This window comes from Apodemus sylvaticus, chromosome 7 (genome assembly GCF_947179515.1).
Source record: "Apodemus sylvaticus chromosome 7, mApoSyl1.1, whole genome shotgun sequence".
Lineage (NCBI taxonomy): Eukaryota > Metazoa > Chordata > Mammalia > Rodentia > Muridae > Apodemus > Apodemus sylvaticus.
The window spans coordinates 128,590,642-128,602,770 of record NC_067478.1 but is presented as its reverse complement, the minus strand read 5'-3'; the positions used below and the strand labels follow the sequence as shown (position 1 = coordinate 128,602,770).

The window sequence follows — 12,129 nt, the reverse complement described above, 5'->3', positions numbered from 1 at the left end:
TCTAAAATGAACAGCCACAATACAGTTACGATCTGAGCAAGCAGAATGAGATGGAGGAGGTAAGCTGCGTTCTCTCAGCACCTTTGCTGCTCAAGCATCCTTCTATGAGAGCCAAGCAATGATGAGCAAGCAAAGCAAACACGATTCTTTCTTCCAGAGTAAACACGACAGAGATGGAATAATTTCATTCTAGCTCCATGAATGTTGTAAGTCTTAGAGATGGTGGTTATATGACAGACCAGAAGCAAAGATGCTGGACAAAGAACCCAGTATGATCCGAAGGGCTCCAAAATGTTTGGGATAACAGTGTGACTCCCCAGTCCCTCTGACTTTCTATGCTGCCTCTTGGCAGGAGAGCAGTCATGAGAGATAACATAGCTGTGTACCCATATTACCACTTTCCCCTGTCTCAGTTGTGCTGCTCAGAAGAGTAGTCAGAAGGCTGACTCTTCCGCCCTCTTCAGTAAGTGGATCTGGTTCATAGTATCCAAAATTCCCTGGTAAAGTACTTAGATTCCTTTTCTTTGTAGCCCACAATCCTGGGCATACATCAGGAAAAAGAACTGGAAAACATGTCACTCAAGTCATTTAGAAAATGTGGTTCATTTACACAGAATACTACTCAGCTACTAAGTCCTAATGAGGACATCCTGAGTTTTGCAGGAAAATGGATGGAACTAGAAAAGATCATCCTGAGTGAGTCAACTCAGACCCAAAAGGACATGCATGGTACGTACTCATTGATAAGTAAAGAAGACACAACTCACATATCAAATCATTCCCAAGAAGATGGAAGAGGAGGGCCCTGGTCCTGGAAAGGCTTGATGCAGCAATGTAGGGGAGTACCAGGACAGAGAAGTGGGAGGGGATTGATTGGGGAATGGGCGGAGAGAAGAGGGTTTATGGGACTTAAGGGGAGGGGGGAACCGGGAAAAGGAAAATCATTTGAAATGTAAACAAATAATACAGAATATTTAAAAAAAAAACTATACAATTTATAGTAAAAAAAAAAAAAAAAGTAAACGTTAGCCAAAAAAAAAAAAAAAAAAAAAAAAAAAGTAGAGAGCACCCAAGATACAGTCCACAGACCTCACAAAGGTCAACGAGCTCAGGTTGACTCCTCACTCCCACTTGGGAGGGAGAACAAAGCAATCACAAGTGAGGAGGGATGGAGGGAACTGGGAGGGAAAGCGGTAGGGGGGAATGGGGGTGGAGGAGAGGGGAACCTGAACTGGTATTGGATGAGGGAAAAGGAGTGAAGCCCCGAGGGCCAGCAGAAAGAATGGAACCAGACAACCTCAGTAGATAGGAGGTTGGAGGATCCTCCAGAATGTACCAGAGACCTGGGAGGTGAGAGACTCACAGGACTAAAAGGGAGGGACCTTAGATGAAATTCCTGACAGCAGGGAGAGGGAAATTATAGAGCCCACATCCAGCAGGAAGACAGAGCATCAAATGGGAGTTGGAGGGGAGAGGCATCCCACAATGATAACTCTGACCGAAAGTATTCCTGTCTGAAAGAATTATAGGGATAGAAATGGAAAGGAGCCTGAGGAAAAGAAAGTCTAGCAACAGGCCTAAAGTGGGATCCAGCTCAAGTGGAGGCCCCAAGGCCTGACACTGTTATTGAGGCTATGGAGCGCTCACAAAAAGGGACCTAGCATGACAGCACCCAGAAGACCCAACAAGCTGCTGAGTCAGATGCAGATATTTGCACCCAATCAATGCACAGAAGCAGCTGACCCTTGTTGAATTAGGGAAAGGCTGGAAGAAGTTGAGGAGAAGGGCAACCCTGTAGGAGAACCAGCACTCAGTTAACCTGGACCCCTGAGATCTCTTAAACACTGGACCACCAAACAGGCAACATACACCAGCTGATATGAGGCCCAACACATAGAGTTCTGCTTCGTCTGTGTTCATTCAGAGATGATGGACCTAACCCTCAAGAGATTGGAGGCTCCAGGGAGTTTAGAGGTCAAGTGTGGGGGGGGATGGAGACATCCACATGGAGACAGGTGGGTGGGGCGGAGGTATGGGATAAGGAAGAGTTGGAGGGTGGATGGGGGATAAAATATGGAGTGTAAAAAATAATTAATTAATAAAATATAAACAAATTTTAAAAAGTATTAGAAAATTTTTATACAATTTACAGCCTAAAGTCAACTCTACCCTAAGAAAAACCCTGTCTGTTGTTGAATCTCTCCACAGTTCCAGGATTTCCTTCCTCCAATACTACTCACATTTTCTTGAAAAAGTTCAGGATGCATGCCTCGAACAAAATGCAAAGCAAACATCAACTGGTCAGCCTGCAAAGAGGAACAGGGTTACATTTTGCTGTTTCTTAACTTGTCCTTAAAGTGCGGATGATATGGTTCTATATTGTCTTATTTTCTACCAGTAACAACAAGTAACTTCAGGTACTGTCCACATTGAGCAAACCATATCCTCAAATTGACTCTTAAGAGCATAAATTAACATGGTATTAACAAGGCAATAAATACATAACCTTGTCATCTTTACATGATGTTATTTTTAAAGATGTTATGAGCATCTGATAGAGGCAGGGGATGGTGAAGACCCACAGGCATTGAACAGTCACTATCAGCAAACAAAGACGTGTCTCCCTATAACACTGGACCTGAGGATGAGGAACCCGGGCTACAAAAGGAACCCAGTATTCTGCATGGTTACTCCTTTTTAGTAACTATCAGATTGCTCGAAGCTAAGGCAATGACAACTATACTTTCCTCTCCTTGTATTTTTCTTCCCCACTACATTTTGTATGTGGGAAGAAGTTATAGTCAGCAATTAATTGTATTCCAGATCAAAAAAAAATCATAACTGTCAATTTCAATACCTTTTGAGTAAGCAAACAGGTATGACCTTTGTTCAATAAGACAGAGGACTGAAAAGTGGTAGTTTATAGCTGATAAATCCTCCTTACCTTAAACAGGCATCGGCATATATATTCATAAACCATATGTTTCAATGAGTTCACGAGACATTGAATTCTTTGTTCTGTATTCTCAGAGTCCTGTAGATTAGAATTTGAAAATCCATTAAAATTTTAGAAATATTTACAGATATTTTATAGTCGGCCCACTTTTAAAAATTATTCTCCAGGCTGGATGTTGAGGGTACATGCCTTTAATCCCAGCACCTAGGAAGCAGAGGCAACTGGATCTCTGAGTTCCAGTACAGCCAGAGCGACGGAGAAAAATCCTATCTTGAAAAACAACAACATAAACAAAAATAAAAAAAAAACAAAAAAATCTTCATATTAAAACTGGTTCTAAAACAAATATCTTATCCAGAAATCCCAAGGAATTAACTAAGTGTTTTAAACTTGTACCCCAATAAAGTATTTTATATTATGTATTTCCTTAATGTATAAAATTGAAACTTTTGATAATTGAAAATTACTGTAAATTTCCAATTGGAAAAAAATAAGAATGAAAATAACAAAATTCCCTACAGTACTAGTTCATTACACTGATACCTACAGCATTAAAAACACAACTCATTTCAATATGAGGTAAGACTATTTAAAGAACCTGAATTTTAATTACCAATGCAATTAGAATCACAGTTTCCCACCTCAATTTGACAATACAACCAAGACTGCCAGGTGGGATAAGGATGAACACTCAGTCTGAAAGTGGTAGAACAAAAAAATCCCACACCTCTAGTATTCAGACTAACTTGGAAATTCTGGTATATAAAACTATCATAATGTTATTATATTATCAATTGTTACTTACATTGATTTAGAAAAACTAGGTATCAGCATTAGGGCTTCGTAGAACGAGTTGGGTAGTGTTCCTTCTAATTACACTGATAGCAAAACCACACAAAGATCCAACAAAGAAAGAGAACTTCAACCAATTTCCCTTATGAACATCAATGCAAAAATACTCAATAAAATTCTTGCCAACCGAATCCAAGAACACATCCAAACTATCATTCACCATGATCAAGTAGGCTTCATCCCAGGGATGCAGGGATGGTTCAATATACAGAAATCCATCAATGCAATCCACTACATAAACAAACTCAAAGAAAAAAACCACATGGTCATTTCATTAGATGCTGAAAAAGCATTTGACAAAATTCAGCATCCTTTCATGCAAAAAGTCTTGGAAAGAACAGGAATTCAAGGCCCATGCCTAAACATAGTAAAAGCAATATACAGCAAACCGGTAGCCAGCATCAAACTAAATGGAGAGAAACTTGAAGCAATCCCACTAAAATCAGGGACTAGACAAAGCTGCCCCCTCTCTATATCTTTTCAATGTAGTACTTGAGGTACTAGCTAGAGCAATTAGACAACATAAGGAGGTCAAAGGGATACAAATTGGAAAGGAAGAAGTCAAACTATCACTATTTGCAGATGATATTATAGTCTACTTAAGTGACCCAAAAAACTCCACCAGAGAACTCCTACAGCTGATAAACAACTTCAGCAAAGTGGCTGGATATAAAATCAACTCAAGCAAATCAGTTGCCTTCCTATACTCAAAAGATAATCAGACTGAGAAAGAAATTAGGGAAATGACACCCTTCACAATAGCCACAAACAATATAAAGTATCTTGGTGTGACTCTAACCAAACAAGTGAAAGATCCATATGACAAGAATTTCAGGTCTCTGAAGAAGGAAATCGAAGAAGACCTCAGAAAATGGAAAAATCTTCCATGCTTGTGGATTGGCAAGATCAATATAGTTAAAATGGCCATCTTGCCAAAAGCAATATACAAATTCAGTGCAATCCCCATCAAAATCCCAACTCAGTTCTTCATAGAGATAGAAAGAGCAATTCTCAAATTCATCTGGAATAACAAAAAACCCAGGATAGCTAAAACTATTCTCAACAGTAAAAGAACTTCTGGGGGAATCAGTATCCCAGACCTCAAGCAATACTACAGAGCAATAGTGCTAAAAACTGCATGGTATTGGTGCAGTGACCGGCAGGCAGATCAATGGAATAGGATAGAAGACCCAGAAATGAACCCACACACCTATGGTCACTTGATCTTCGACAAAGGAGCTAAAATCAAGTGGATAAAAGATAGCCTTTTCAACAAATGGTGCTGGTTCAACTGGAGGTCAGCATGCAGAAGAATGCGAATTGATCCATTCTTATGTCCTTGTATTAAGCTCAACTCCAAGTGGATCAAGGACCTCCATATAAAACCAGACACTCTGAAGCTAATAGAAAAGAAACTGGGGAAGACCCTTGAGGACATGGGCACAGGGGATAACTTCCTGAACAGAACACCAATAGCTTATGCTCTAAGATCAAGAATTGACAAATGGGACCTCATAAAATTACAAAGTTTCTGTAAGGCAAAGGACACTGTCAAAAGGACAAATTGACAACCAACAAACTGGGAAAAGATCTTCACCAACCCTACATCTGACAGAGGGCTAATATCCAATATATATAAAGAACTCAAGAAGTTAGACCCCAGAAAATCAAATAACCCTATTAAAAATGGGGTACAGAGCAAAACAAAGAATTTTCACATGAAGCACTTCAGATGGTTGAAAAGCACCTTAAGAAATGTTCAACATCATTAGTCATTAAGGAAATACAAATCAAAACAACCCTGAAATTTCACCTCACCCCAGTCAGAATGGCTCAGATTAAAAACTCAGGAGACAGCAGGTGTTGGCGAGGATGTGGAGAAAGAGGAACACTCCTCCACTGCTAGTGGGCTTGCAAGCTGGTACAACCACTCTGGAAATCAGTCTGGTGGTTCCTCAGAAAAATGGGCATGACACTTCCAGAGGACCCTGATATACCTACCACTCCTGGGCATATACCCAGAGGATTCCCCAGCATGCAATAAGGACACATGTTCCACTATGTTCATAGCAGCCCTATTTATAATAGCCAGAAGCTGGAAAGAACCCAGATGTCCCTCAATGGAGGAATGGATACAAAAAACGTGGTATATATATACAATGGAGTACTATTCAGCCATTAGAAACAATGAATTCATGAAATTCTTGGACAAATGGATGGAGCTGGAGAACATCATCCTAAGTGAGGTAACCTATTCTCAAAAGAACACTCATGGTATGCACTCACTGATAAGCAGATATTAGCCTAGAAGCTTGGAATACCTAAGACACAATCCACATATCAAATGATGTCCAAGAAGAAGGAAGGAATGGCCCCTGGTTCTGGAAAGGTTCAGTGCAGCAGTGCAGGGGAATACCAGGACAGGGAAGTGGGAAGGGGTGGATGGGGGAACAGGGGGAGGGAAGAGGGCTTATGGGACTTTCAGGGAGGGGGGATCCAGGAAATGGGAAATCATTTGAAATGTAAATAAAGAATATATCAAATAAAAAAATAAATAAAAAGAAAAACTAGGACCATAAAGATGGCCCAGTGGGTAACGAGCTGGCTGCTGAGCCTTTTGTAGTGGAAGGAGAGAATGCCTGAGTGTAATCTATAAATATAAAGGCATGTGTGCTCGTGTGTACACCTACACACACACATGCACACACCTATATGCACATATTTACACAAATTTATACACATAAACACACTAAACAAACAAATGTAAATTAAAGAAAGAAAAGAGTGCTGATTGGATAGAAAGCAGAAGTGAGCTAACGGTTCTACATGTTACACTGAGGATCACTGAAAGAATAAATACATGCCATGGATGAGCAGGCCACTGTATGACACTGGCACAACATGTCAACAGGTGTCTTATTAAGAAAATTCACGTGGGAAATGAAGAGTAAGAGTCACCACAATGCACTGGGTTTTAAACCTTGTGTGCTATTGTATTAAAAATAAATTCAAATGTGCACACAACCACACACATGTACACATACATGGGTCAATGCTATTTAATGGAATATTGTCTAATACAGAATTATTGTTATTGATAAGTATACACATTTATTTTTTTATAAAATGTTTCCACATTATTATGAATGCATATAAATTACATATTATATATGAACACACATATATTACACATGGGATAGTTTTTGATTTTTGAATACCTGTCAAAACTAAGAACCATGGTTACAACATTTTTTTTTTTTGGTATTTTTTTGTATTTGGTTTTTTCGAGACAGGGTTTCTCTGTGTAGCTCCGGCTGTCCTGGAACTCACTCTGTAGACCAGGCTGGCCTCCAGAAATCTGCCTGCCTCTGCCTCCCAGAGTGCTGGGATTACAGACGTGTGCCGCCACCACCCAGCTACAACATTTTCAACAAAGAGAATTTTATACTGTTGTGAGGTAGAGCCACAAAAGAAGGAAAGGAAGATTTTCAGAGTCCCAGAGGCTGAAGCACATATATGAGGGCTCATGGGCCAATGATAGGCTTTACTGATGAGCACACAGATCACCATGGAGATCACCACCCAGGCAACACACACCAGCAAGTGCACACAGACTAAGGCAAATACTACATGAAGAAACTCACCTGTGACCTCATGGATGTATATATACAAATTTCACAAAAACCAGAACATAGAAGTGTGTGTAAGGATCACAACACTGCTGACTCCCTGTCTTCTGGATAACTGATGTCTACCACCTTCCTAGGCCACTTTGGATATCCTCATCAGAGTCCTGGGGTGTGAACTTTAAATGCACCTTATGGGCTTCTATATCCTTCAGTTGTAAAAATCTTTCTTGTTAGCATGACTAAGTAGGCTAAAGTTTGCTGACAAAACCTTTCTCTTTTTTCTTTATTGGATGAAATATTCAAATTTGAGTATATAAATGATATCGAATAATATGTCAGTAAAAGGTTATCAGGAAAAATAAAATCAATATTTATAGTCAGATAAAGGATTATAAACCATTTCTTGGTGAAAATACTGAGCAGTCAATACCAGTAAAGATTGTTTTCCAAAACAAATTTTGAAAAGTGTCAGCATTATACCAGATGCAAAAACCAGGAGTCACAATTTTGATGATATTGGTTTGGCAAAATTATCTTTTAAATCAAGCAAAAAGGTAGAAAATACACTCAAAATAGATATAACACATTATAAACATTAGGAATCTTAACATATGAGGAAGTCTTGACACTGTCTTCAAACTATGAACAGCAGAAATGAGAAACAGAATGGAGAGCTTTGAGAGAAACACAGATTTCACAAGTGACCCAAGCTCTGAGAGCAGCTGGGTTTCCATCACATTATAACAGCACAATGAGACATTGTTGGCTTCAACACAGACTGAAAAAGCTTCATGGAAAGAGTAGCCCAACAACCAAATGCATTTCTGAAGGATTTGTAGTCAGTACATAGAAAAAAATTTATTAATGTGCATTTTTACTCAGCTATCCAGCTCTATGAATTGAGGGAAAAATTAGACATGCAAATTAGAGTGGGTACCTATACATGTTAAGGGCTGTTCTTAGGTATAACACCACAGTTCTGCAACAATCCTGCCGTAACGTGGTGTCCACTTGCTCATTTTGAATCTAGATAGACCTTTAGTTATGTTAGTGAATACATGTCTGCAGAAACGATGGAGTTTTCAACTAAGGCCAGTTTCAACTCTGTCTTGCTTGCTGGAGTATATTATTTAGTGACTCAAAAGTGTCATGTAAGACATTCATCTACTCTCTGCTTTGAGTAAGTCAACCCTGCCATAGTGGCTCTGTGGAAAAGAAACTGTCATCTGTCAAGTCTTCTTCCTTAGATCCCAATAGGTAAATTAGGCACCCATCTGTGCCCAAGCTATACCCTCAAGTTCTGGCTGAGCTTAGAGACCCATGGAACACATCCCTTTGTGTGAATTCCTAGGTAGTGAGACACCCACCATTTGACAAGCTTTCTCCAGGAAAGCAAGCTTGCTAAAGCAGTGGGCTGCCACACCTCTATTACCTGGGACAATGCTTCGCCTACAAGGACATGACTCAGGTGATGATATGACTATGTAGTTGATTTCTTGCCTTTACAACACTTGTGAATTACTGGTGTTCAGGGGATCACTTATTATTTATTAACTTTTCTTGGAACATATTCCTTTGTTTCCAAACAATACTGAAAATAGTTTGTCAAGAATATAAAATGGAGTTAAAGAACTGTAGCTTAAAAGTGTTACCTGTCATTTTCTGAAATACAAGTCATAAAAGCTACCTCAAAAATGTGTTAGTGTAAGTTCAATATTTAAGTGGCCTCTTGAATACATCTCTAGCACAGCCAACGACTCACCTGCTTGTTCTGCAGAGCTCGTTGGAAAAGTCGCAGAAATGAAGCCAAACTGAACCGGTACATGTTATTAATCTTGGACAAGTCTGAGATAATGAAGTACATCTTGCTGGCACTCTCAGCCAGAGGCAGGTAGGCATCACGCTCCTGTGGATCAGTGCAGAGGAAAGAGTTCACTTGGTACCAGTGCTTTACTGCCATCTACAGACAACTGTACACATGCCTAGCCACAGACTGTAGTTATGCAACAACCAAGATGAAGAATTTCTGTAACTTAAGTAACAGCATATTTATTTATACAAAGTCATTCCTCAGTTTTGCATAAATACATCTTTGCTCACTTGGGGCCCTATGAAAAAATTACATACAAAGTACATGTTCTGGAAGCTAGAAAACACCAGCAGATTTGGGGTCTACTGAAGACTCATTTCTTTGTTCCTGGAGATAAGAATTTTTTTTGAATATTTTATCTATTTACATTTCAAATGTTATCCCCTTTCCCAGTTTCACCTCTGGAACCTGCTCTCCCATCCCCCTTCCCCTGAGATATAGATAGGACGTTTTTGTTATTTACATAATGGAAAATAAGCAAGATCCTTTTGCTCTCTTTCCCAAGACACTGGAATCTTCCTCCTGACTTAGGAGACCCTCACCCTCAGGACCAATGGTCCATGAAGGAGCCACTTCTTAACCCTACCTCATAGGAGGCTAGGTGTCTACATATGAATTTAGGAGTGAGGCTTATTTTTCTAACCCTCACATGGTAGAATCACAACTAGTTGGTAGAACGATCTTGGTCAAAATCAAGAGTATTTGAATCAAGAAGAAAGAAATAGTTAGCAAGTGGGATCAGGTGATTTACGTGATACAGATGTTACACACTGCAGTCTGCAAGTACACTTGGAAGTACTGCAAGGAGAAAAGGGTGTTGGGACAGAGGAAAGGAAAATGACTCTAAGGATTGTCCATTTCAGAATAATAAAGCACCTAGTAGTGCCTAGTGCAGAGATTGCCCGTACCCATCAGTACAGGGGCCACTTTCAGACAGAAGGCACGGGAGAATCACATGGCTACAGGGCTGTGCACAAGGGGTTCCTGCATTCTTAGCATCATGGTACAGTAACTGCAAACAACTCCAGTGGATTCCATCTATAGCCCATCAGAGTTGTATGCATAAGAGAAGGCACAGCACTCACTATGCGGAGAGAAAAACAAGTACAGGCAAGACATCTGTCAGGCTTAGTCTTGCAGTGCCAGGTGGAATTTCTGGATTAGATCTGGTTTTGACTTTCGGTTTTATTCTGGTTTCAACAGAGTTGTCTTCTAATCATACAGAGTAGAAACAGATAAGTGTAAAGTGTGACCAAGAGTAGGAAAATGCTGGAAAGAACAAGTGGAACAGTTGCTGAGGTGAACACATATAACTCAGGAACACCAGGGAGTCAACGTTCAGGCTGCTGCCTGGAAGCCCACAATGGTATTAACTCTGGCTGTGTGAGTTTCCAGCAAAGCTCGGTAATGCTGTGCAGGAGAAAAAATGGCACATATTACACTGATGTGGGCTGGAGCTTTTGAAGTAGGAAGACACACACCTTTGATCCAGATTTTGAGTCAGGAAGATATAAGGCTCTGATACAAATCTTGAGGAGGGAAGGCATGCCTTTACTATGGGCAACACCTTCTGCTGGGAGTCTACATAAGGACAGAGCTCGCCTGCTTGCCCTCCCCTTGGTAGCACTGGAAGCTACTTCTTGTGGATTCCAGCTGAGACACCCAGCCTTGTGAGTTTTAGCAACTACTAGATTCTTGAACTTTTTGTTCACAGCTAGCCATTGCTGGATCACCTGGACTATAGTCAGGAAAAGTCATTCTAATAAATACTCATGTGTGTGTGTGTGTGTGTGTGTGTGTGTGTATGTGTGTGTGTGTGTGTGTGTGTGTGTGTGTGTGTAATATATATGTATATATATTTCATAAAATCTGTGACTCTACAGAACCCTGACTAATACAGACTATAGTCTAGGATCCTGTTTATTGAATAGAGTGCCTGAAAACAAGACTGACCTTCTGACCCTGTCCTCTCCCCACCCCACTCCCCTTCTCCCAGCTTCTCCCCCTCCCCCCCCAATTGTGTGTGTGTCTCTCTCTGTGTCTCTCTCTCATACAGATGTGTAGTTTCAACATATGCTCCTACTATGATATGCTTCCTTGTCATGGCCCCAAAGCCATGAGCTGACCTTATGCTGCAGTGCCTCAAACTGTGAGCCCAAATAAAGCTTTTATTTTAAGTTGATCTCTATCATGTATTTATTCAAGAAGATGACTGCTGACTAATAAAAATAGCAAAGATCTTTGCTGACACTCATTTCAAACTACTCATTTTTGATTTTATCCGAAAGCACATCTCTACATTAAGTACAATGTGGTGTATCATCCCACCAGTGTAGACAGAGGCTGACTTCACTCAGTGTCAGGGGCATCTTAACCGCCTCCCTGTAGCAGGAATCACACCGCAGGCTCTGGTTTTTTTAAATGGCTTTCACTCTCAGCAAAATCATTCCCTTGAAGATCTCATCAAATTCACCCAAATAATTAAGAAAAGCTGACATAGAATCATAACTCAGGACATAATTACCTGATCGAGGGAAATCTGGAGTTTGTACGATTCCTTAAGTGAGTCTTGAATAAGAGCACTGCTGGCTTTTGTCTGATTCAAAGATTCAATCAAGTCCTTATTTTCCAAAATATTGCCTTGAGATGTAGCAAGTGTCTGCAAGAAGAAATTAATAATACATGTTATTAGAAAATTAAGATAACCAATTACAGGAAACCCATATTAACTATTAATGTGGTGATAATATTTTAAAAACAATTACAATATTACTTAGCCTTCCTATATCAAATAACTGCATGTTTTATGTTTATCAACATAA

The 12,129-nt window shown here is 39.9% G+C and overlaps 1 protein-coding gene across 1 annotated transcript in view; it reads right to left on the bottom strand.

Moving 5' to 3' along the window:
* Positions 1-12,129, bottom strand: part of Dync2h1 (dynein cytoplasmic 2 heavy chain 1) — a 252,371-nt gene that overhangs the window by 82,869 nt on the left and 157,373 nt on the right. Inside the window, exons 68-71 of the mRNA XM_052189168.1 lie at positions 11,832-11,966; positions 9,200-9,343; positions 2,945-3,034; positions 2,241-2,306 (exon numbers count right to left, since the gene is read on the bottom strand). Coding sequence (XP_052045128.1) covers positions 2,241-2,306; positions 2,945-3,034; positions 9,200-9,343; positions 11,832-11,966 — 435 coding nt within the window. The remainder of the gene's footprint in view (positions 1-2,240; positions 2,307-2,944; positions 3,035-9,199; positions 9,344-11,831; positions 11,967-12,129) is intronic.